Source organism: Ornithorhynchus anatinus, chromosome X5 (genome assembly GCF_004115215.2).
Source record: "Ornithorhynchus anatinus isolate Pmale09 chromosome X5, mOrnAna1.pri.v4, whole genome shotgun sequence".
Taxonomy (NCBI): Eukaryota; Metazoa; Chordata; class Mammalia; order Monotremata; family Ornithorhynchidae; genus Ornithorhynchus; species Ornithorhynchus anatinus.
In genome coordinates this window covers 17,755,437-17,782,474 of record NC_041753.1, presented here as the reverse complement: position 1 = coordinate 17,782,474, position 27,038 = coordinate 17,755,437, and the positions used below count along the sequence as shown (strand labels likewise).

The 27,038-nt window shown below is 44.2% G+C and overlaps 1 protein-coding gene across 2 annotated transcripts in view; it reads left to right on the top strand.

Moving 5' to 3' along the window:
* The first annotated feature begins 3,793 nt into the window (after nucleotides 1-3,793).
* GRIN3A (glutamate ionotropic receptor NMDA type subunit 3A) overlaps nucleotides 3,794-27,038 on the top strand; it is a 142,280-nt gene continuing 119,035 nt past the window's right edge. For both annotated transcript variants that reach the window (XM_029056128.2, XM_029056127.2), the window contains exon 1: nucleotides 3,794-4,690. In XM_029056128.2, coding sequence (XP_028911961.1) covers nucleotides 3,881-4,690 — 810 coding nt within the window. In that variant the 5' untranslated portion in view covers nucleotides 3,794-3,880. The remainder of the gene's footprint in view (nucleotides 4,691-27,038) is intronic.

Here is a 27,038-nt window from a genome sequence, read left to right as displayed (position 1 = left end):
GTGAAGTGACTTGCCCAAGGACACACAGCAGACAAGTGGCAGAGCCGGGATTAGCACCCACATCCTCTGACTCCCAGGCCCATGCTCTATCCACTGTGCCATGCCTCCAAACCACTTCTTTAAACATGCCGAGCTGCCATTCAATTGGTATTGTGATTATGACTATGATGATTACATTATTTATGTGCACAATCATGCCCCCAGCATGGGAGGGGGTTGCTTTCCTTGAGCAAAGGTTTTACGAAGATCATAATATCGAGAAGGAGGCTCAAAAACAGGCTTTGTACCGACAAGTCCCTAAATTAGGCAAGAATCTACCCGAATATATAAATCAATCAGTCATATCTATTGAGCACTTACAGTGTGCAGAGCAGTGTACTAAGTGCTTGGTTGAGTACGGTATAATAGAGTTGGTAGAAACGTCCCCTACCCACAGTGACCTTACATTCTAGAGGGGGAGACAGACATTGATATAAATAAATAAATTTATTATATTTATATCAGCTGTGGGACTGAGGGAGGCGTCAATAAAGGGTGCAAATCCAAGTCATACATTGGTCTTTTAATCCACCCGCAGATAAGATCTCATCTCCCGTGGTCATTTTCAAAAATGAGCAACAGCCATGTATAACAAAAGAAATGTACTATTCTTGACTGTAACTTACAATCAGCCCAAAAGACATGCAGAGAGAATGCAAAATGCTTGTAAAGATAGGTATTAAAACTCCAATGATCATTTCTGCTGTGCCGTCATAAAACTCCATGCATTTGAATAAAAGATGAAAGGTGAAAAAAATCCCCAATTCTTGTTGCTAGCCCTGAAAGTATTGAGGTATATGCAAATAGGTCACAAAGTCCCCCAAACGGACCCTATTTCAATTTACTGCTGAACTTGAAAAGGGATTTGAGGAAGTCCACATAGTATCCTTGTTTCAGGTAAAAAATCTGTCCAAGCATCGTCATTGATGGTACTGTACTTTCTATATGCTTTCTCATTACATTAACAAAAAGAAATGTCATGGTAGAACCTTGAATGTTAGAAGAATGTAGGCCAAGTAGTGAAGAGAAACAGCAATGAGAACAGAGAAGCCAGTGTAGGTGAAATTCGCTGGCAGAAAATAACATCTTAAATTTGGAAAGTATTAAAGTGTGGGAAGCAAACAGAAGAAACCAGCAGAAGGATAGCAAAGAGAATTGTATGTGCTTAAGCAAAATAGCATGGGTAGTACTGGCTAGTTAGCTGTTTGGCAAAATATTATCCACTTTCCTGAGGAGAACTTTGCCGATTTGCCTCAGTTTTTTTTTGTCTGACGCCAAGAGGGTGTCATGAAAGAAAGAAAACAAAATGCAAAAAAAAAAAAGTCACAGGTACTGTGGGTAACAAATGCAATGGTGTCGCAAGGGATTAGCAGCCACGCTGTTACACAACAATACCATTCTCATCGTCAATAGCATTATCTTTGAACCCCGCCCCCAACCAGATATATATAAAGGGAAGATTCCCACATTATGAAATAATCCTTTGTTTCATAATTAACTTCTGATTGGCTAGAAGCTCCTAATGTCAAATAACTTTGCACTCATTCATTTTATCTGAACTACTATGTGAAGAATGCGACAAACATGAAAGGAACTATTTTAGAGATGGAAAAAACAGGACCCAAAGAAGTGAACTGGCTTCTGCAACATGAATTTACTGATAGACTCCAAAAGCAAAACACCCCATGACTTCCACCCTTCTTTCCCTTATCCCCTCTATTGTATGGTTCAGAGGCAAGAAAATTAAGTCTGCTGCAAACTAAATCAATACTTTTGAAATATATACCTCTACCACCATCTCTTTTGTTGCTTTCTGAAGTATGGAAGTAAAATTTTAACACTGTTCATCATCTCACAGGGAAGCAGCGTGGCCTAGGGGAAAGAATACAGGCATAGGAGTCAGAGGACCTGGCCTCTAATCCCAGTTCTGCCACTCGTCTGCTGTGTGACCTGAGACAAGTCACTTCATTTCTCTGGGCCTCAATTCCCTCATCTATAAAATGGGGATTAAATCCTATTCCTTCCTACTTGGACTATGAACCCCATGTATGATAGGGTCTGTGTCCAATCTGATGGTCTTGTATCTACCCCAGCACTTAGTACAATGCTTGGCAGGTGGTAAGCACTTATTAAGTACAATCATCATCATCATCTCGCTTCTCACCTCTTTCATGTGCCGTTGCAATGTATTTAGTCCAAATAAAAATTTATTTTTGAAAGGGAAAAAAGTGTCTCGAACCAAACTGTAAAAGGAAAAGTTTGGTTCTCTTTGAATTGATCACTAGCCTTTGTACTGTTGGTTCCTGTCAATTTCAGGGTATTTCTAATGCTGAGAGACATCTCTGGATGACAAGGCGGTTCTGCACGTGCTCTGAAACTGACTCAAACTGATTGAAACTGATACAGAATAAACAAACCTTAGAAACCCAGACATTGGATGTTCGACCTGTTTGGTGGCCCAAATAAGAAAAGATCCACACCTCACTGAGCGTATTAGAGGGACAGGTGCAGAGTGGAGATGGAATGTATAAAGAATTGTTGTTTAAATGCCCTTGGTTCTGTAATATGGGGGGATGTTGCATCTTAGGAATTCGAATGGAAACTATATTTTAGGGGACCTTTGTGGATCTGCGACGGGAGTTGGCTTGTGGAATTGCGCGGGTTCTAGGCCTGAGAGCGTTATGCCCAAGTCTCCTCAACCTCTACTCGCTATTCTTGGTTTCCCGAAAGATCCCTGGCACCGAAGTCCTAGCACCCGGTGAGCAGAGGGGCCGGAGGAAATTGAGAAAACTACAACTCCCAGCCAGCCTTCAAAGCAGAGGAGTTTCCAGAGGCTGAGTTTCGCCTGGCCGTCACCCCGAAGGGGATACTATTCAGTGGGAGTTTAGCGCAGCCAAGCGACGGGCTGAAGCCACGGTCGCCTGCAACGGGAGCCGAGTAAGGCGGGGATAACTTTGACCGTTCTGGCAGAACCCTTCGCTACCCCCTTGCATCGTTTCGCCAAGAGAAAAGTGGCAGAGGGGAGCGGAAAAAAAATCTCGCCAAGAAAAGACGAAGCGGGTTCGGGAGAGAAAAATCTCAGCTCGTCCGCCGTAGCGTGGGGAAGCGAGGTGGATCCGTGGTTCCTTCTTTCTGAAGAGGAGTGAATTTCCGGCTCATCGGGAATGAACCAGATGTTGCCATAAAGGGACAACGATCGGGACCACTCGCCGGCTTTTTATCTTCCCTTCCCGGACCTTTTTCTGGACTTCTCGGTTAGTGCCCCTGGCGCTGCTGTCGTTGCTGCCGCCGGGCGATCGCTGTTGGCGGGGCCCCGGCGGCCCGTGTCCGGACGGCCATCGCGGGGCTCGGGGGGCTGGGTGGGTCGAGTCGGGACGCGAGGGATGGGGCAAGACGAGGGGAAAGAGTCTTTGAGCGGTGACGGGATCCGGAGGACGTGCTGATTGCCGAGTTGGGGGCGGAGTAAAGGGGGGGGCAGTGATGTGAGGGGAGTCGGGGGGAAGGCAGGAGAGAGACGCCAGATCGAAGCGGCAAAGTGACGGGGCGGGTTAGTTCGCCAGCAACTTTTCTGGCTGGGAAATCGGTCCGGGAGGATCGGGCTGTTCCTCTTCGCCGAGGAGAGCGCTGGGGATCTGGAAGAGGATGCTCAGTGGAGAAGACTGAAGAAGAAGACAGAAGAGGAAGAAGAGGAGGAGGAGGAAGAAGAAAAAGAGGAAGAAGAAAAAGAGGGGGAGGAGGAAAAGGGGGGCGCGGAAAGGGAGGCAGGCAGAGGTGCGGGAGAAGAGTTGGGGCAGGTGGTACCACCCGGTTGGCCGGCTTTCCCCCCTCTCGAACCTCAGTGATGAGGAGACTGAGTTGGTTGTGGCTCCTGCCCAGGATCTGTCTGCTGCTGTCACCGCCCTGCGCGCTGGTCCTGGCCAGGGTGCCCGGCTCCTCGTCCCACCCGCAACCCTGCCAGATCCTCAAGCGCATAGGACACACGGTAAGGATCGGGGCGGTGCACCTGCAGCCCTGGACGGAGGCAGCGCGACCCACCACTGCCTCCCCATCCTCCGGTGGGGTCGGCGGCCGAAGCCAGGACCGGGGCTGGAGAGGGGCGCGATATAATGCCGGCCAACGCGGAGGCGCCGCGGTGGCCGGAGAGAGCCCAGCGGGGGCCGGGCCACGGGCCGACCGGGAGGAGGCGGGAAGCCAAACTCGGCGGCCCCAGCCCCACTCCCGGGACGGAGGGCCCGGGGCGCCGCGCCGGTGGCTCGGGACAACCCTGCACAGTCGGGTGCCGCCGGGGGCAGGAACCCCGGGGCAGGACGAAGCGCTCCTTCCGCGGGATGCGCTGCTCTTCGCCGTGGAAAACCTGAACCGCATGCCCGGGCTACTGCCCTACAACCTGTCCCTCGAGGTGGTGATGGCCATCGAGGCCGGGCTGGGCGACCTTCCCCTCTTGCCCTTCTCCTCCCCGAGTTCGGCTTGGAGCAGCGACCCCGTCTCCTTCTTGCAGAGCGTGTGTCATACGGTGGTGGTGCAGGGGGTCTCTGCCCTGCTCGCCTTCCCCCAGAGCCAGGGGGAGATGCTAGAGCTGGAGTTCATCAGCACGGTTTTGCACATCCCCGTGATCAGCATCGTGCGCTACGAGTTTCCTCGGAAGAGCCAGGTAAGGGGATGGAGAGAGGACTGAAGGGGGCCTGGGGAGGTGGGGGAAGGGATGGGGGGAAAGGGACGGGAGAAGGGGGGAAAGAGGGAAGGGGGATAAATAGGGGGGCGGAGTAATGTCGCCAACGTTTACTTGGTCTCCTTTGGGTTCTGCCAGGTTTTTGGTGGGATTTTGTCGATCCTGCCAACTGGGCGGGTAAGTGGTGTAGGGAGGAGGTATATGAGTAACTGTGGGACAGTATCTAATTAAAAAAATAAAAATAAAGTGAGACTATCGAGGAAGGGACAGATGGGACCGTGCTCTCCCGCTTCTAGACGGTAAGCTCGTTGTGGGGCAGGGAACGTGTCTGCCAACTCTTGAGTGTACTCGTGGCACAGTGAAAAGAACCCGGGTTTAGGAGTCAGAGGGCATAGGTTCTAATCCCAGATCCGCCACCTGTCAGCTGTGTGACTTCGGGCAAGTCACTTCACTTCTCGGTGCCTCAGTTCCCTCATCTGTAAAATGGGGATTAAAACCGTGAGCCCCACCTGGGACAACCTGATTACCTTGTATCTCCCGCAGCGCTTAGAACAGTGTTCGGCACACAGTAAGCGCTTAACGAATACCAACATTATTATTATCTTCTCGAGCGCTTAGGACAGTGCTCCGCACGCAGTAAGCGCTCACTAAACACCGTCGATTGATGGGATGATGGCGGGACCAGGAGTTAGGCGTGGCTAGAGAACTCTGGTCTCGGGCCGTTCCGTGGAAAGGGAATGGGGTTGGCGGAATTTGGGGGGCGGGCTAGAGGCCGGAGAAACCCAAGTCATTTCGAGGCTCACTGATCCGGGAACATCCCGGGAGCCAGCTCGGCGGCCCTGACTTTTTTTCAGAATGCCGCTTGCCCTCGTCCTCTTCCTCAACGGCATTTGCAGATGGGAGGGCGCTGCTCGCTCTGGCCTTTCCCTATAATGCCAGATTCCGCGACTGGCACAGGCGGGAGAGAAGAGTGTTTGCCGGTTAAAGGACTTCCACCCTCCACGGTCCCCGATAATACACTGTGGTTCCATCCGAATAATAGCCAATATAAAGTCCCAAACACCCTGTGTGTGTTGGCGGCGGGGGGGGGGGGGGGGGGGGAGGCGGGGGGGGGGATCTGAAACACAAAAAATCAATGCAGACTATCGTTGGCGTGTCCCTGGCACTGCTGCCATTCATCCTTCCTTGGGTTGGCATAGAGAGGAACCGGGTCAGAGAAACCATATGCGTTTGTTGCATTTGGCTAGATAAGGGCAAGCGGGGAGAATCGGAGAAAGGTTGCCCGTGATTTCTAGGAATATACAGATGATCAATTTAAGTTGGGAGGGAAAAAGACTCCGTCCACATGAAGGTTAACCCCAAAGGAATACAGGGATACGTTATAGGAGAGATAAATGAACCTAAAGTTTCTTTTATGGCCAGAATGGATTAGGAATTGAACGCAGCATCGCCCGGGAGGTGGAAAAGGGGAAACCGAGGCCAGTTCTGTGAATTATTCAAGGTCGTTCAGAAATTCAGCGGCACAACTAAGATCTTAAAAGTATTTCAGCCTCCCATTTCCCCCCAGAATACAGCTTTTCATCTTCCTCTCTGTAAACAGATATGTTTCTCTTCTTGTGGGGCCCTTGAGTGGGCAACCAGAATGCAAAACTCGCCATTCATCAAATTCAACTTTCTATTCATTTCACTATGTCTGCTCCCTGGAATTTCACATTCGGTAAATGGTAAGTCCGTTTTGAAAGGGGTGGCATAAACCACATCCAGCAGTTGACTGGAAGTTTTCCATTTGGCACGGAACAGCCAAGATTTGATCTGCAGTGTGCTGGCTAATTACCTTTAAAGCGTTTCAGTCACCTGAATCTGAACGACTGGAAGTAGCAGATGGAAAGGCGTGGAGAACTCGGGTGCAGTGCTGCCTATAGCCAAAGTGCATAAACAGGGAATTACCACTTGGTACATATGTAGAATCAGGGTGAATGGAGTGAAATGACTTAGCCAAGGCAGCACTGGCTTGCTTTATGGCATCATTTCTTTGATTACCTTAGTACTGTATTAGCTGCCAGTTGTGATCATTAGACCTCTCAAACTGTAGACTGTTTGGAAAGAATCTCGGAATAAGAAGTTTCCCCATTTTTTGAGCTTCATTTCTCTTTAGAAGGAGTATAATCTGGGTTTCTATAAAATATATGTCCTAAAGTTGGCATGTCACATCCATAACTTTAAAAATGAGCTAAATTCTGCAGGGACTAGATGATCCGGAAACATCTGGTATAGCTAAACAGAATGGCAGTCAGGGCATTAAAGGAACAAACTCTGAGCAGATGCTAAAATTAATACTGGCACCTAGTGCTAAAATGTATAAGCTGGTAGATATGTTTATTCTTGCATTTATGTAAGGTAATTTATTTAATGAGGTGTCTTCACTTCATTTTTAATAGAACAATTCCTGAGAAGGAGGTCATTTGCTTAGCACTCTATATTAGTTTTACCCAGCTGATAGCATTTTCCTTTATCCCCATTAATATTTTGGATTAGAACACAAATCATATCTCATATCTTAACTCCTTCTTCCTTGCCATTTGATAATGACATGCTCATTGTAGCGCATTAAATATGTTCACTTTATTACCAATTCGATAGAAATATGAATTCAGGGACTTGCTAGCCTGTGCAGTGGCACCCTGGGAATAAGTCACAATTGAGTTAGCTAAGTTAAACAACTTTTCCTATTTTTACTAAAAAAAATAATTTTCCTTTCAATTCCGATTTGGTCCCTGATTTTAAACCTTGTTACGTGTTGATTAATGCTAGGGTTCTTCTACATCTAAGTTAATAAATGCTCATTATTTGTGCATACGGTGACAGAGGTACCTACCATATTTTGTGGTCCGCTCTAGAATTAAACAACTTGGTGTTGTGTGTCAGAAACAAAAGCCTAATTAAAGTGAACGCTTCTGGACAGCCAAGTGAAACAAGAACGTTACACTTCTTTGATAGCGAGATCATTGTTTCTTTACAGGTGGAGATGTTGTTCTTGTTACCCAACTCTTTTGTAGTTTACTAGTACAATCTACAAATTGTAATCACACAGATGTAATCACACATTTGTAATCTACAAATGCAATCACAGTTCCAGATTGCCCCATTATTTTCTTCAAGAAATGAACTCATTTGGAAATGGCCAAACCAGAAAGTGTCTGATGCCAAAATTAGTGAAAGATTAAGGTAGTTTTGTTTCTTGCCTTGCTTGCATAGTTGAACATAAATGTGTACACCTGTGGATAGATCAGACTGGAGAACTTTAAGAGAGCATTTATTCCATTCCTCCTCCTCAAGCAGGATGACCCATAAAATACATATGTACCTAGGGAAGCGGCATGGCCTAGTGGAAAGAGCACAAACCTGGTAGTTAGAGGATCCGGGTTCTAATCCTGGGCTCTGCCACTTGACCTTGGGCAGGTCACTTAACTTCTCTGTGCCTCAGTTTCCTCACTTGTAAAATACCTCAATATCAATATCTCTTCTCTCTCCCTACCTAGATTGTGAGCCCCTTGTGAGACAGGGACCTGATTATCTTGTATCTACCCTGGCACATGATGCAGCGCTTAGCACATATTAAGCACTTAATAAGTATCCCAATTATTATTTAGATGATTTTATGCTCTACACATTCCAGCCCAGCTCAGTCCACTAAGTATTGGATATAGGCAGTGTAGTCTAGTGTAAAGAGCATGAGTCTGGGAGTCTAGTCTTGGAGTCTCATCCCAGCTCTGCCATTAGCCAGTCATCACAACCTCAGTTTCATTTTAAGTAAAATGGGGATGAGGTATCTGTTCTCCTTTTAGCCTGGAAACGCTGTGACTCTAGCCTGATTATCTTGTAGCATGATGTTATAGCACACAGAAAGTGCTTAATAAATATATAATTTTTACTACTGCTGTTATTATTTATCATATTTGCTAAACACTGTGTGTCTAGTACTATTCTAAGTGTTAGGGTAGGTACAAGTTAATCAGGTTAGACACAGTCCCTGTTCCACACGGGGCTCACAGTCTAAATAGGAGGGAGTAAGATTTAATCCCCACTTTACAGTTGAGGAAACTGAGGCAAGAGAAGTTAAGTGATTTGCCCAAGGACACACAGAAAGCAATCGGCAGAGCCAGGATTATAATTCAGGTCTTCTTACTCCCAGATCTGTGCTCTTTCCAATGGGTCATGCTGCCTGTATCCGATATATGGTTTATATATGGAAGTAGTTTTCCTCCTCTTCTCTTTCCTCCTACTTTCCCCACCCCCCTCCAAAAGGTGAATTGCCTATATGCCACAAAGCCTGTTCATGTTTTAATGAAAGTGTCATAGATACTCAGGGAGACTCGCAAAGTTCTCAAACCAAGGGTCACCCCTGGAGTGATGAGAATCACATCAAATCTCCATGGACAGAGCCCCTGTTGAAATTGCCTAGTAGCTGCATATGGCTCCCAGGAAAATTCCCAATATAATCCTGAAGCCTTGTTTCTGGCTTTCTATTCCCATGGAATAGGTTCATATTCTTTGATGTCCATGTACTATCAGACTTGCCCTGTGTTTTGCTTTGAAACAGCTTCTTCCTTTCCAATGGATCCAAATTATATATAACTCTTCTCTCATTTAACCTTCCTGACATGTTTATAAAGTTGTTTGGGAAGGTTAAGTATTCCCACTGTGTGTATAGAGAACTCGGGTATTAAGACATTTGTGTGATTTCACCACAAATCAAATAGTGTGGCCAATCTGAGAATAAAACACCAACCTTATGACTCTGGTTTTATGTCTTCCTTAAAGAACCTCTAACTACATATTAACCTTAGGTGATCCCCAACTTTAACTATGAAGAATAAACCATCAGGGACACTGCTTATACCATTTGCTGAGGTTGGTTTCAAAATTGAGAAAAATAATGAATATTTGATTCGGCTCTTTCTGATTCCTTCATCTGTCCAAGGTCTCTGCTGTGCATTTTGACAAAGTTTAAAAATCAAAATGAAGCATTTATGTGTGCCTCTCAAAGTGCTGGGGAAAAAGCCCTCAAGTAATCATTTAAGTGCTCGAGCATGAAACATCGTTATACACTAGTGGCATAGATAGCCTGTCACACTTCACAATGCTCTGGTGCCTGCTAATTAAAGAACTTGCAGTGACAGCAACCACAGGAAAAACCCAACACTGTCATTTCCCCCATCATCTTTGGGACCACTTTTTATAGGAATGCATTATTCACTTCTAGATAAGTATATGTCCTCCAAAGTAATTAATGTTGTCTGGCCTCAAATCCAGATTTATTAGTAAATTTTCAGGATGTAACCCTTCTTCTTGTAGTTTTGTTTTTCAGTGCTTACTCTACCATTTTCTGGGGTTTCACAGTGTTTCCCAAAAGTTACCACCTTAAAGTTCTCCTACCCACAGGGAAAGGAGAGTTTTGCACAAACACACCCATTACCTACAAGTCTATATTACAATGGTTGTGTTAGAGCCCGGTTGGCTTAAAATGACTGAGTGATAAAGGAAAGTGAATGGCTGAAGTCCCAAAACTGTCCCAGTCTCTGCTATAACAGAGATGACTGCCTTTCTGTTTATGACTCTTGGAAAACCTTGGGTTCAAGACTTTACAAGCCTGGCCATTTAGCTTTCTGAAGTAGCTTGTTTCAAGTCCAAACTTATTTGTTAGAGAAGTATTTCTTGAGCTGATATAGGAAAGTATCCTTGGACTACTCCGTAAACACTATTATACTAATAATTATGTTATTTATTAAGCACTTACCATGTGCCAAACATCAAACACTTACAGTGCTCCCACTCTAAAAGGAAGTGAAAGTGGGTTTCTTATCCCTATTTTACATATGAGGAAACAAAGGACCAGAGTGGTCAAGTGACTTGCAAAAGGCCACACAGGAGGCCAGTGGCAGATCTGGGACTGAAACCTAGGTCTTCTAACTTACAGTCTAGTGTTCTTTCCCACTAGGCCACACTGACTCTCACTAGGACCAGAATCCTCTCCACTCTGCTTGGTATTAGAGATGATAAAGATCTGGGCCTTGGATCAAAGCCTGACTGGCAGATGCCATTTTTTATATCAAATGGAAGAAAAACTCTCTCCACCCAGCAGGCAATCCAAGCTAATCTCCCAAATCTACATTACTCTAAATGGAAAAAAATTAGAAAACGAGCATTTGGATGTATTTAGCACAACATCAAGTAGTCCCAATTTCCCCAATAGATTCAACCAATCTAAAAGTTTGGATTAAATGATTGCTTGAGCACCCTTTCCAGCCTGTGATATTCTAATATCTTAGCTGCCCAGGAAGAAAAATCAGGAAGATTTCTTTTCTTAATATCCCTTCAGAACTACTCCACATTGGCTTGCTTTAAAAACAGTACAAGCCTTCCCTTGGAGAAAACACATTCCTCTCGAACGTGTAATGAATAGCTGATAGAAGCAACTAATTGTTCCTGACTTGAAGATAAATGGTCTAAGATTAAAAGTCAAGTGATGCAAAACTTTCTTTAACCAAGACCATTTACAGATTTTTCAGAGAAGTAGAAGTTCAACTCCCCTTGCTCAGCAAAGCAAGCAGAATTAAGAAAACTGGGATTTGAGACAGCTGGTCCTGCTCTCTCCAGCCTCATAAAGGAACATTTGTTGTCCATTTTTCTTAAATCACACCTTTGCATGAATTCATGATTTTATTAATTGAATTAAATGTCTAAATAAGCTGAAGGACAATAAAGTCTTCACATCTCTAATGGACATAGTGTACGAAATGTTTCCGATATTATAGCTGTCTTTTAGCAGTCCTTAGTGCCATTCTGAGAGTTCTTTTGTCCTATGGCAGTCCAATCTTGAATGCGCTTTCGTTTTTTGGTACAAGCTGGTGGAGTGATGTAGGAAATAGAATCGAGAAAGGCCCCATAAAAAAACAATTCTCTTAACAATAGTCATGTTGCTGAGCATACTGATTATCAAACCATCGTTCTGAAAATAAATACATTTAGATGTTAATGGTTTCAATCAAACCATCACCTCATTTCCACTCTCTACTGGGCGAGGAGATCTGTGATGTCAGTCTCACATTACAGTTGCACTAGGAGGTCTTCCAATTCCTTCTTGGTTTGGGAACTAAATCTAGAAGTGTAACTGTCTTGTCTCAGGAGTTCACCCAGCTTCTTGCCTCGTTTCCACTCTCTCCTGGGTGAGAAGAGCTGTGATGTCAGTCTCACATTGCAATTGCGCTAGGAGATCTTCCAATTTCTTTCGTCTTGGTTTTGGGACTAACTCTAAAAGTGTAACTGTCCTTCCACCAGAGTTCGCCCAGCCTCTTACAATGTCAATCAGTTGTACAGTAAGAGGTACATGTTCATTCTGTTGGGCCATATCAGGTGTTAGCTCACTGACCAGGTCTTGAAAATTAGAAATAATAAAGCTTTGGTGGTTTCAGAATGTGAGATGATTTGGGCTTCAAGGTGATAAGTCTACTGATGGTACTCAGCAATGCGATCTCTTTATTCCATTCTGAATTCCACTGTCTTGTAATTTACTCTCTGCATGACAGAGAGTGAGGTTTGGATAAAAGTGCTGCAGTGCAAGCCAGATAAGATGAAGGAAATGTTTGTTGTCAATAGGAAGTTATTTTGAATGGAAGAAAGAGGGGAAACATCTTCTCCTGTTAAAGGTGTTTGACTGCTTTCATCAGACCTTTTTTTAACTCAGGAACCTGCTAAAGCAATCACTGCTTTTGTGTGTATATAATTTAGGTAAAGAATGGTTTTCTGATTTATCCTTGAGCATAGAAGTCTGGAGAGATATTTTCCATATAGGCATATTTGAATTTTACAAGGAAATGCTCCCATCATTTTCCTCTGGATTTGAAATATTTTAAAAATCATAATACTTGGCTTCAAAGGTACCTGCTTCTTAAACCTAGGCACAAAATATATCCCAACAATTTCTGATAGCATTAATCACAGAGAATAGCCTCAGGGGCTTATAACCATTAGGTTCACTGCTCAAACATAGATGAGACTGGTAAGCTCACTATTTAAAAAAAGAAAAATTGAGCACCCTGGGAAAATGCACTTCTCGTGTTTCTCAGGGACCATTCTAGACCTTTGTGCAACTCTTTTTACTTTAAATTCTCCAATACCTTATGATCGTGAGCATAGGTAGTATATATTGAACACCCACAGTGTGAAGAACAAGAGTACTAAATTCTTGGGGAGTAGAACAGAGTTAGTAAGCATGATCCCTGCCCTCAAAGAGTTTACAGTTTAGTTGGGGAGACAGTCAGTGAAATAATTTACAGATGGGAAGAAGAAGGAAATGGGGGTATGTATGTGAGTTAGTGCTTAAGTAGTAAAGTATGAAGGAATGTACATACGCACTACAGGTGGTTGTGAGTAGAGCAGTGTGAAGATGACACAGAAATGCTGATGTGGCAGTTAAGTTCAAAACCTTAGTCTATCAGTAACTGAGAGCTGAGTCTGATCAGTGGAGGAGTTCATTGAAGTCTGTGAGTTTCCCTGAACTACTAACTAATCCAGCACTCTGCCATGGCAATGTTTGACAGTTGACTTTTTTTTAAGTGGTATTTGTTAAGTGCTTACTATGTGCCAGGCACTGTCCTGACTTGCCCAATGCCACACAGCAGATAAGCGGCAGAGTAGGAATTAGAACCCAGGTCCTTTAACTCTTTCCTCTTTCCACTAGACCACGCCGTTTCTCTCGGGGTTGTGTCCGAGTGGGCAAACTCTTTGGATAATGGGCTTTAGTTCAAGGGCCCCCTGATCAGGGCTTACACTTGGTTCAAAACTTAACTGAGGCATCAGAATCCTTTGAGCAGTGTTTTGATTCCAGTCGATTTCACAGTGGTCATTTGCAATACATGGTGATGGTTATTGTGACTTTATGGACGGTTCTAAAATCTCACACTCCAGGAGGAAGCTATAATGTTTATTGTGTATAGCTACTGTCTTTCACTAGGTTGAGGAGTGTGACAATATCAAATAAGATTTTTTTTTAAAAAAAAAGGAAAATACTAAGTGTAAATGACTTGCCCCGAAAGCTTGAGGATCCTGAGGAGATGGAGGAACCTATCAAAATCTGGGCCAAATAAGCTAGAGCAAAATTTTTGTGTGGGGGCTTGCAATGTATTGTTCCATTTTACATTGCCCTCAAAAAAGTTGAATTTTTAACAGTTGCAAACAATAGCTCAGCTCATATGTTCCTGTCAAATTCATGGGCTTGGATATTGAGATGCTTTGTCATGAATCTCTTCCAGGTTGTCAGTGGCCCTTAGTTGAGTTTTGAGTATTCAGCATTTTGACGGCTGAGTTATGTAGTATGAATGTATTTGAATTCTTTGTAGATAATGCCCATCCCAATCAAAACTTGGGTTAACTTCTTGTGCAAACTCTTCAGCCGAGGAAAGTTTGAATACCATATTCCTAATTCATGAGCTCATTCAATGAGACCACCAGTCTTTAACAAATAAGGTAGCAGAATTCACGTCGCTTTTATTTTTCCAATTCAACTTGACAGCCAGAAACAGAACTGGGGCTTTGAGAGGTTACAGAAAATAAACTGTAAGCAAAAATAAAGCAAATACATTGACCTTTATGTAGAAAATGTTGTAGAAATAGCAGTGGGTGATGAATTTTTGAAAGAGTGGCAACGGAGCATATGATTCTTTGAACTTGAGTCCCGTAAGTGTTTAAATCCCTTCTTTTCTATTTCATCTAGGCCATATACAGTCCCAGAGTGGCATGAAAAGGTTAAGGCACCTCCTTAATCATCTCATTAAGGACTAGGAGGAATTTATTTCAGAAAGTCAAGTGCTTTAAGATTATGTTTTTGAGTGCGATATCATGGTACTAGTGATTCGGGGAAGTGTTTTGGGGTTTTTCCTGACAAATTGGTTTAATACATATTTTTATAAAACAATCTTATAGGTCTGGTGCTTAATAAGCTTATTGCTTCATATTTTTCAGTAAGGAGGATTTGTTTAATTGCTTAAACTGTACTATGTCATCCTGAAAGTATAGTGTCACTTTATTATTAGAAGATAAGATCTTTATTTCTGCAAATTCGGTACATCCTTTAATTAGTTGTTTCTCAGTTAATGAGGTAATAGGAATGATTCCTTATATTTATGTTGGGCATACTTGCAATTGGTATTACCACTAACATTTGTTAAGTACTTGAAAATGCAGAGATTATCCAAAAAAAGGGGGCACTTAAACCATCATCATTATCATCAGTGTTTATGGTGCACCTGCTGTGTGCAGAGCCTGACTTGGTGGTTGGGAATGTGCAAAAAGTAAAAGACAAGATTCTTGCCCTCAGTGAGTTTGCAATCTAAAATGAGGGACAGGGAAGCATAGATAGTATATATTTAATGGGAACAAAAAGGAAAATATAAATACAATATAGGTACAACTACAAAAGTAAGGCAAAAAAGAATAAATACACCCTTTTGTCCTATGAAGTGTGTGTGGCGGGGGTGGGGGGTTGGGGGTGTTCCATTTTCCCAAAACGTCATGTTAAGAAAAACTTTTGTTGTTGTACTCACATGTGTCCAATGCCACAAACATGCCCAGGGCACACATGCACTAGTGCACAACTGTTTCTTCTTGAAACCACATCACAATGTATCCAAACAGGCTCTCTTTGTCAGACTGACGTTCATTAATTCCCTAACAGTATTCTAGCCAAAATGTGTAGTCCAAGCATGTGCTATTGCAGGATGGACTGCCAAGTAACAAATAAATCAGTGTACACATAAGGGTTAACTAAGGCTAGTAGGATGACCTGGGATTAGTCAGGGAATGGCTCCTAGAGTAGGAGTTTTCCTAGAAAGTCGCCAAAGGTGCGGAGAACAGTTCAGTGGATTTTAGATGGGAAGGAGTTTCATGTAGGGAAAGAGTGGGCGTGATTGGCTGGAGGTGCAAAGGTCAGAGCGAGATACAGGAAGGATGTGAGCTTCAGAGGGAAAACAAGTGCAAGTGGAATGGGGTGGGAAAGAAGAGTGAAAAGGTAAGAAGAGAACTGGTGGAAAGACATGGAGCCAGTGGTCAAGAGAAAAGCATAGGCATTGAAGGGTTTTAAATGGTGGGGGGAGATTGTGTCCTGAATGATGTTATAGGAAGATCATCTGGAATTTAGGTTAGCCCAAAGCAGGCTGAAAGATCAGTAAGGAGGCTTTTACAGTAATCCATCCAGAGGGTGACAAAAGGCTGGGTCTGGATGATGTTTCCATGCATGAAGAGGAAGGAACAGAGCTAGGAAATATGGTGGAGAGTGAATGGGGAGATTTGGAATCAGAGTGAATGTGGGAGGTAAAAGATAGGAGTCAAAGATGTTACCTAGGTAGTAAATTTATGGGGATAGGGAGGATGGTGATGCTGTCAATTGCCCCCTTCCTCCCATAAATCCTTCTTCCTTCTTCCCAATCACCTCTCAAGAGGATATCTTCTGTCTTCCAAAACGAATCCCCACTACCTGTGCCTCTGACCCCTACCCCCTTGCACCTTCTAAAAACACTTGTGCACACTCTTCTCTACCTAGCTACCATTTTCAGCTGATCACTCTCTGATGACTCCTCCTCCTCTGCCTTCAAACAAGCTCACATTTCCCATATACTGAAAAAAACCAACAAAAAAAACTTCCTCTGGATCCCATTGTACTTTACTGCCTTTTCCTGTCCTGGTCCAAACTCCTACAATGGATTGTATACACCTGAGGGCTCCACTTCCTTTTCTCCAATTTCCTTCTTGCTCTGCTAGAATCTGGCTTCCACCTCTTTCATTCCATAGAGTCCACGCTCTCCAAGGTCAACAGTGATCTCTTTCTTGTCAAATCTAATGGACTTAATCCTGATCCTCTTCTACCTCTTAGCTGCCTTTGATACACCAGGTTATTCCCTTCTGGAAATGCTGTCCAACCTTGGTATTTCTGACAGTCTCTCCTGGTTCTTTTCCTACCCTCCAACTGCTCCTTTTCAGTCTCTTCTACTGGCTCTCCCTCTTCCTCTCACCTCCTAACTGTGGGACTCCCTCAGGGCTCTATTCTGGGTCCCCTTTCTCTTCTCACTTTATCCTCCCTTGAGGAGTTCATCTGCTCCCCTGGCTCTGCTACTTCCAAACTCCTTTATCTTGCCCTGCCAAATTCTCTCCTCCACATAACTTTCCCATGACAGTTGGCAACACTGTCATCTTTCCCATCTCTGCAGCTCGCAACCCTGGCATTAGCTTTGATTTCTCCATCTTTTTCAAGCCCTGTATTCAGTCTGTCACTCAATTCTGTTGGATTTTCTTCCACTACATTTTCAGGATCTGACCATTTTTCTCCATCCAAATAGCCTTAACCCCAACCCAGACACTTGTCATATCCCAGCTTAGTCACTACACTTTTCCCCCACCTCCAATCTCTCCCTTATCCAGTCCATACTTCGCTCTGCTGCTCGGATCATTTTTCTAAAATGTCGTTATGCACGTTTCCCCTTTCCTCAAAAGCCTTCCTCTTGGTTTCAAGCAAAAAACCCTGACCCTTGGCTTTAAGGCATTCAGTCAACTCTCTTCTCCCACAGCATGGCCTAGTGGAAAGATCAAGGGCCTGGGAGTCAGAGGAGCTGGCTTTGTCATTTACCTGCTGTGTGACCTTGAGCAAGTCACTTAATAATAATTATGGCATTTGTTAAGTGCTTACTATATGTCAAGTGTTGTTCTAAGTGCTGGGCTAGATACAAGATGATCAGGTCAGACAAAGTCCCTGTTCCACATGGAACTCACAGTCTAAGTAGGGGGAAAACAGGTATTTCATCCCCATTTTACAGTTGAGGAGACTGAGGCACAGAAATATAAAGGTACTTGCCCTAGATCACACGGAAGATAAGTGGCAGAGCTGGGATTAGAATCCTGGTCCTTTGACTCTTCGATCCATGCCCTTTCCATTAGGCCACGCCGCTTCCCAATTTAACTTCTCTGGGCCCCATTTACCTCAACTGTAAAATGGGGATTACGACTGTGAGCCTCATGTGGGACATGGACTTTGTCCAATCTGATTAGCTTGTATCTGCCCCAGGGCTTAGTACAGACTTGGCACATAGTGCTTAACAAATACCATTTAAAAGAAAACTACACCTCTGCTTCATACCTCTTGAGCTAACCTACTCACCATGCCTCATTCTTGTCACTTCTGCCTCTGTCTTCATGCTCACACCCCTTACCCCAGCCTGGAACTCCCACTTCCACTTCAAATATGTCAGAGTACAACTCTCCCCATCTTCATAGTCATTCTGAAATCACATCTCCTCCAGAAAGCTCTCTCTTGTCCCCAGGTTATGTCCCCTCAACTACTATTTCAGCACTTCTGTACATATTATGCATTTGAGTACTCACAACAACTGTATATGAGTATATACATATATGCATGCACATACACACATATATCTACATATACCTATATATATATATAGATATGTATATAGAGATGCATATATCTGTGATTCACCCCTCCTTCCTTCTTCCTCCTATCTCTAATTTATTTCAGTACCTATCTCTTCCACTATATTGCAAGTTTCTGAGCCTGAGAACAGGGATCATTATAATCTTCCAAGTTCTTAGTACAGTGCTCTGCACATAGTAGGCACTCAGTAAATACTACTGATTATTGACAGAAGTGGAGGAATTAGGAGAAGGAGAAGGTTTGTTAAGGAAGATGAATTCAGTTTTGGTTACTTTAAGGTGAAGGTGGCTTGAAGGCAGAATAAATGCAAGGCTCCAAAATTTCCATTTCAGCTGGACCCACAAAAGGCACTCACTAAAAAGCAAATCACTGGATTTCATTGTTCAAAGGACTACTGAGGTGTTGGCAGTGTTGCATTTCATAATCCAAATTGTTTTGTCCAATTTCTTCTTTCTGATCAGATGTGTGTCCATGCATTCCCAGATAAATGACTGTCTATCTTAATCAACAATGGAGGAAATTCTGTTCCTTCCCAATTACTTATTCCTGTGCTTGCTCATAGCTAATCTGAACATTTTCTGCTGCAATTTAAGGTCATTTCCACCTGTCCTTCCTTCTTAGAAAATAAGGAGAACAGTTGGCCCCCACTTGATTGCTAATACATTTTCCAATCCTTAGGGGAGTACTACCCAGCACATGCATTGTGAAAGGGGAACAACTGTTCTCTGAACTGGGGCCTTGCAGAGAGCCAGTCTGGTTCATTCTGACTTCCAAGTAGAGCTTCTTCAATTTACTCTGATGATGATTCCAGTTTCTTGATACCCTGTTAATGGTGTAAAACCCCCAAGTCTGCTTTCAAATATTGCATTGAGAACTGATTCATAGGGGAAGATTGCTGCCCTGAAGCTGATTTTACGATTTGAAAAGTACTACGGGTCACTTTTCAAGAATTTCTCTCACATTTTAAGTTCTAATGCATTTGCAAATGTCACATGAATTGAAATGATTGGGTGAAACTATATAGTCTATATTCTATTAAATTAATTTCATGGGGCTAGAAAGAGAATCGAGTCACTTAGCCGTTTTCTTTTAGGATATAAATAATATATTAAGCTCCAAATATTGTCTAACAATGAAATACAGGAGTTCAGATTCCAGTGAACTGTTAGCTGCAAGTACAGAGGGCCATCTAGTGACCAATAAAAATGACTTAACAAATAGGTGGAAATTGAAAACAGAAGCTGGATAGACATTTGAGTGGTTATGTTATCAAACCTCGATCTTCAAGCATGGCCACGTCTGAACCATTCCAGGCAAAGGGAATCTGTTTACAGCCTCTATTATTCTTGGAGTAAAATAATAGCTCTGACCCATAAAGAGAACAACCTCATTTATTGAGGCCCATGTCTGTGAGCATTCATGTTGAAGTCCAGAAGTCCAGGGGCAGTAAATCCCTCTATCCACTCACTAGCAAAGAGGCTTTGAAGGACTAAATCTCTGTTCATTTAATAATTCTGAGAGCACACAATCGTAAGAGAGAACAGTAATAATTCCGGGAGCACACAGTCGAGAGAGAGAATGGTATGGGGTGAGGCTCATGCACAAACAGCAATTCTTCTACCTGCACAGGAGTGTCACCTTCTGTTCCTTCTATTCTTATTACTTATGATAATGATAACTGTGGTATCTGTTAAGCACTTAATATGTGCCAAGCACTGAGGTAGTTGCCAGATAATCAGGTCCCACGTGAGGCTCACAGTCCAAGTAGGAGGGAGAACAGTTATTGAATCCCCATTTTGCCAAAGAGGGAACTGAGGCACAGAGAAGTTAAGTGACTTTCCCAAAGTGACACAGTAGGCAAGTGACAGAGCCTGGATTAGAACACAGGTTCTAATCTCTGACTTCAGGGCCTGGGCTCACTAGGCCACACTGCTTCTGATATGCATAATGTTAGTTCTCTTACCAAAAGGGTGCCTCCAAGCTCCATGATGGGCTACCCTGTCAGCAGAAGGGGGCAAAGTTTCCTCTATCAGTCAATCAAATAATGGGTTTTTTTGAGCACTTATTGTGTGCAGAGCTCTGTACTAAGCACTTGGGAAAGTACAGTACAATAGAGTTGTAGTCACATTTCCTGCCAACAAGGAGCTTCCATTCTTTTTTGTCCTGGAAGTAGCATCCTCCCGGGAAAAACAGTGTTGAATAGTTGAATCTGAGAGGAAAACAGAGAGGACTTATCCCCATTTTACAGATAAGGAAGCTAAGGCACAGAGAGGTTAAGTGAATCCTCCACGGTCACACAGCTGGTCAGTTGAAGAGGTAGTACCAGAACCCACTTCTCCCAATTTTCAATCCTAAACTCTTTCCATGAGGCCATGCTGCCTTCCCCAGTCCCACTAGAGGCAATTTCCCCATTGAGAAATTTAAAAATGAATCATAGATGTTTTTTGATAGCTCTTTAGGTGCCACCATGAAGCATAAGGCAACATAATGGAAAGAAGATTCTAAATTATTCTCCTGCTGAGCAGATTTGGCAATGGGAAGCTGCAGAGTCGCCTTCCTCCTTGCACTCCCACTCCCTTTATAAGGCCCCCTCTTTCCAGCATCCTTTGAGGTCTTTTCCTGACCCCAGCAGACATCTACCTCCTCCCAGGAGGGCTACACTCAATTGTCACTACACATTTTGGACTAGAACACTGTTAGAGAATCAGGAAACGTTCTTCCGACCACACACATCTTTCTGGATAGACTGCAGTGCAATGTGGAAAGAAACGTTTATGTGTATTCATTTGAAGCAGTCTGAGTATGCACAGGTTTTCCTCAACACAGGGATTGGTAGGAACTTAATGCCTACATGTAGACTGGAAGCTCATTGTGGGCAGGGAACGTTTCTGCTAATTCTGTTGCATTGTATTCTCCGAAGCGCTTAGATCAGTGCTCTGCCCATAGTAAGCACTCAGTAAATACCACTGATTGACTGATTTAGTACAGTAACTGTGCTGAAGACTCCTAGAAGGAAGGAAAATGACATAAAGCCTAGTGGAAGGCAGTGGGGAAGTCAGCATGGCCCAATGGAGAGTGTAGGATTGAAAGCTGGGAGAACTGGGTTCCGGTCCCACCTCTTCAACTCACCGGCTGTGTGACCTTGGAGGATTCACTTAACCTCTCTGTGCTTAAGTTTCCTCATCTGTAAAATGGGGATAAGTTACTTGCTTTCCCTACCTCTTCACTCATGAGCTCTGTGTGAGAGAGGGATTGTATCTGGTCTATCTTGTATCTGCCCCAGCACTTAGCAAAGTACTTGGCAGATAGTAAGTGCTTAATCAATACCATAAGCATTAACATTATTACATGAGGGCCACGTTACCAGATGGGGTAAGAAGGTTTCTAGTAATACACTCCATGTTTCGCTAAGCATGAAAATCAGAAGTTGGGCTTCCAACCTGCTGCTAAGCATTTATTAAGGGGCTGGTTGGCTCCTGGAATTCCTCAGTTAATCATTTCAGTTACTAGAGGAGAATAAATAGTGAGTTTTGACTGCAAGCACTTGCACTCCATTTGGTAAATGGTCAAAGAGCTACAAAAAAATGATTTTTATCAGAATAACATTGTCATTCTGAAAGGAACTAGACTAATGGTCCTATTTACTCTTCGGACAGGAGTAAGCTAACTTCCCTTCATCGTCCGGGCCAAGTGTCACAAACGTGGTCTGTTGATATTCCCCCTTAGGGGCAGTAGCACAGAGACTCCACAGCCCATTCACTCCTTGCTGAGAATGCCAGGAGGAGAGCAAGCTTTGCCAACTGTTAGCGATATTTATGTCATGAACATTTGTCATTTGGGGCAGCATCTCCAGTTCATTTTCACAGCAGCCAGTAGTAAGCACTGCATTCCCCCACACGTGAAACCCTGACTTGGCCAAGGGGTCAGACCAATTGACAACATTATGGAATCGATCTTTTTTTTGTTCTGTGCTACATATAAAGTCAACCCCAAATAAAGCCATGATTGAGGGCACACCAAAAATAAACACATTTATTGACTGTTTTACATGTGGACGCAGAGGTCTAGAATAGAAGGAAAATTTCCAGGAAATCGGTTGAGATGAAAATAGAGAAGTCTGGTTCTAATTAACCTATGTTAACCTTTTAGCGTCCCCCTCATTACACCCAGACCATTTTTCAGTTTCCTGTTAGCACAAATGACAGGCAAGCAATGTTGTTCCAATGTATTTGGAGCTTCTGTCTTCTTCCTGCCTAGCAATTCTCCTTGCTTCTTAGCCCATTTCTCCATCTTTATAGTCAAGGCTCCTTACTATTTAAGACCTGGCAGATTTAAATAAGAATATCCCATTCTAAAAGCCAAATTTACTGAAAAGCATCTGCAGCAATAAGAAAATAACTTGCACTTCAGCACTGTGGCCTAGTGGAAAGAGCACAGGCCTGAGTGTCAGAGGACCTGGGTTCTAATTCCAGCTCCACTACTTACCTGCTGTGTGGCCTTGGGCAAGTCATTTCACTTCTCAGTGTCTCAGTTACCTCATTTGTAAATTGGGGATTAAGACTCTCAGCCCCATGAGGAACAGGGACTGTGTCCAACCTAATTGTATCTACCCCAGCACTTAGTGCTTGACACATAGTAAGCGCTTAACAAATACCATTAAAAAAATCTTCCAAATAATTCATTTCCAGAGAGCCTATCTCGTTATGGTTAGTGCACGTTGGGACTGATTGCCTTCCTCACAATTAGCAGGTTACATCCAGATCTCCTAGAACATAGGGGTAGTGTTCATGTAACACCTTGCATTAAGGAAAAGGTATCATGCAGTACCTATCTTTGCTCCCTGTGTCCAGTGCCTTGTGCATGAACACGACCATTAATTCCAACGTTGTGTTGCACTGTTTCCAGACAGACCAAGGCTTTCAGAATAGCACTCCCTAATTTCTTAACAGCACTCTAGTCAAAATGTGAAGTGCAAGCATATGTTATGGCAGAACTGAGTGGAATTGTGAGGGAAATGCATTCCTTTAAGCGTGCTCCTAGGGCAGTATTTTCCAACCTTTCTCATCTTTAGCCACAATAAATTAGTTGGTGGGAACATCCTTCTTTATCCCACCTTTCTCCCATTTCTTCTCCCCAGCATTCCACTACAGAGCCATGGGTTTAAGGGTAGATAATGCTCAAAGCCTGGTTCAAGGTTCATCAAGATGCCTCCTTAGAGAAGCAGTGTGGCCAAATGAATAGAGCATGGACCTAGGACCATTCTAATTCCAGCTCCACCACTTGTCTGCTGTGTGATCATGGTCACATCTTTTAACTTTTCTGTGCCTCAGTTACCTCCTCTGTAAATTGAGGATTAAGACTGTGTGCCCCATGTGGGACAGGGACTGTGTCCAACCTGATTACTTGTTTCTACCCCAGTGCTTAGTATATTGCCTGGCACATACTAAGTGCTTAACAAATACCATAAAAATTTTTCTCAGGCATGGTGGGTGCATTCTCAGTAAAATTCAAAATGGTGGCACCCAAGATTGTTGGGGTTCAAGAAGGAGGCCATCGAACCATTATAGTGTGCCAAAGCACACCCATTAGGAAGCACTTAATAGGAAACCAGTAATTATACTTCAACAGGATACCAAACATGGGCCCTTGAAAGCTTGAAAGGGTGAATTCATCTCCTTAATTGCCACTCTACCAGTAGAAAGAGCCCGGGCTTCGGAGTCAGAGGTCATGGGTTCGAATCCCAACTCTGCCACTTGTCAGCTGTGTGACTGTGGGCAAGTCACTTCACTTCTCTGTGCCTCAGTTCCCTCAACTGTAAAATGGGGATTAACTGTGAGTCTCACATGGGACAACCTGATTATCCTGTGTCTGCCCCAGCGCTTAGAACAGTGCTCTGCACATAGTAAGCACTTAACAAATACCAAGATTATTATTAAAACTGCAAACTGTCCATTTGGTGGTGTGTGGGGTTGGGGGGAAGGGGTGTGCAGCTTTATGTAAGGGAAATTTTAAGAACTTAAGTATCGCAGGGAGTTGCTGGGACTACTGAAGGTTTTGTTATTTTAGAGGTCTCATGCTAAGTAATTTATTAGAACTTTTTCTATCTCATTTCATTTGAAGCTGCATCACAAAATGAACAGAATCACAAAATGAACAGAACTCAAAATTCAGAATCTGAATCAGAATGTAAGCATTGTTTGGGGGATTTAGGCATGGAGAAGAATCAATCGATCAATGGTGTTTATTGAGTGTTTACTCTGTGCAGAGCACTGTACTAAGCGCTTGGGAGAGTACAAATACAACAGAGTTGGGAGACATGTTTCCAGACCACAAGGAGCTTACAGTCTAGGGGGAGACAGACCCCTCTACTTTCACCTACTTTTTTTTTTAGTGATATCTGTTAAACGCTTACTATGGACCAGGCACTGTACTACGTGCCAGGGTAGATTAAATTAATCAGTTTGGACACAGTCCCTGTCCCACATAAGAAGCAGAATGACCTAGTGGATTGAGCATGGGCCTGGGAATCAGAAGGAACTGGGTTCTAGTCACAGCTCTGTTACATGTCTGCTGTGTGACCTTGGGTAAGTCACTTCACTTCTCTGGGCCTCAGTTACCTCGTCAGTAAAATGGGGATTAAGACTGTGAGCCCTATGTGGGAGAAGGACTCTGTCCAACCTGATTACTTTGTATCTATCCCAGCGCATAGTAAGTGTGTAACAAATACCATAAAAAAAGAAACTGGGAAACTTTTGATATGTCTTCAAAATGTTGAATGATATATCCAGCCTGGGGAAAGACTATCCACAGAAGACTTAAATTCTTGATTAAGACAAGATAGACTATTGAATGCACACCCAAAGACACACACACACACACACACAATGTAGTCTGCTTTCTACCCTCAGTGAGCCAGTGAAGGAGCAGAGAATAGGTTCTAAATCGCTTGAGGGCATAAATGATGTGCCATACTAGTGTGGCCTCTCTCCTAGACCCCCTCCAATCTGGCTTCCGTCCCCTCCACTCTACCGAGACTGCTCTCTCTAAGGTCACCCATGACCTCCTTCTTGCCAAATCCAATGGCTCCTACTCCATTCTGATCCTCCTTGACCTCTCTGCTGCCTTTGACACTGTCGACCATCCCCTCCTCCTCCATACCTTATCTCACCTTGGCTTCACGGACTCTGTCCTCTCCTGGTTCTCCTCTTACCTCTCTGGCCGATCATTCTTGGTCTCCTACGCTGGAGCCTCCTCCCCCTCCCATCCTTTAACTGTTGGAGTTCCTCAAAGGTCAGTTCTTGGCCCTCTTCTGTTCTCCATTTACACTCACTCCCTCGGTGAACTCATTCGCTCTCACGGCTTTGACTACCATCTCTACGCAGATGACACGCAGATCTACATCTCCACCCCTGTCCTCTCCCCCTCCCTTCAGGCTCGCATCTCCTCCTGCCTCTGGGACGTCTCCACCTGGATGTCGGCCCGCCACCTAAAACTCAACATGAGCAAGACTGAGCTCCTCATCTTCCCTCCCAAACCCGGTCCTCTCCCAGACTTCTCTATCACCGTGGATGGCACGACCATCCTTCCCGTCTCTCAGGCCCGCAATCTCGGTGTCATCCTTGACTCGTCCCTCTCGTTCACCCCACACATCCTATCCGTTACCAAGACCTGCCGGTTTCACCTCTACAATATCGCCAAGATCCGCCCTTTCCTCTCCATCCAAACGGCTACCTTACTGTTACGGGCTCTCGTTATATCCCAGCTAGACTACTGTGTCAGCCTTCTCTCTGACCTCCCTTCCTCCTCTCTCGCCCCGCTCCAGTCTATTCTTCACTCCGCTGCCCGGCTCATCTTCCTGCAGAAACGATCTGGGCATGTCACTCCCCTTCTTAAACAACTCCAGTGGTTGCCTATCCACCTCCGCTCCAAACAAAAACTCCTCACTCTAGGCTTCAAGGCTCTCCATCACCTTGCCCCTTCCTACCTCTCCTCCCTTCTCTCTTTCTACCGCCCACCCCGCACGCTCCGCTCCTCTGCCGCCCACCTCCTCACCGTCCCTCGGTCTCGCCTATCCCGCCGTCGACCCCTGGGTCACGTCCTCCCGCAGTCCTGAAACGCCCTCCCTCCTCACCTCCGCCAAACTGATTCTCTTTCCCTCTTCAAAACCCTACTTAAAAATCACCTCCTCCAAGAGGCGTTCCCAGACTGAGCTCCTCTTCCCCCTCTACTCCCTCTGCCATCCCCCCTTTACCTCTCCGCAGCTAAAGCCTCATTTTCCCCTTTTCCCTCTGCTCCTCCACCTCTCCCTTCCCATCCCCACAGCACTGTACTCGTCCGCTCAACTGTATATATTTTCGTTACCCTATTTATTTTGTTAATGAATTGTACATCGCCTTGATTCTATTTAGTTGCCATTGTTTTTACGAGATGTTCTTCCCCTTGACGCTGTTTAGTGCCATTGTTCTTGTCTGTCCGTCTCCCCCGATTAGACTGTAAGCCCGTCAAACGGCAGGGACCGTCTCTGTTGCCGACTTGTTCATCCCAAGCGCTTAGTACAGTGCTCTGCACATAGTAAGCGCTCAATAAATACTATTGAATGAATGAATGAATGAATGAATGAAAAGGCACAGGCCTGGGAGTCAGAGTACTTGGGTTCTAATCCCAGCTCTATGTGACATTGGACAACTTCTCTGTGCCTCAGTTTCCTCATCTAAAATGGGGATTAAATAATTAAATCCTACTTCCTCTTACCTAGACTGTGAGCACCATGTGGGACAGGGACTGTATCCAACCTGATCACCTGGTATCTACCCCAGCTCTTAGAACAGTGCTTGG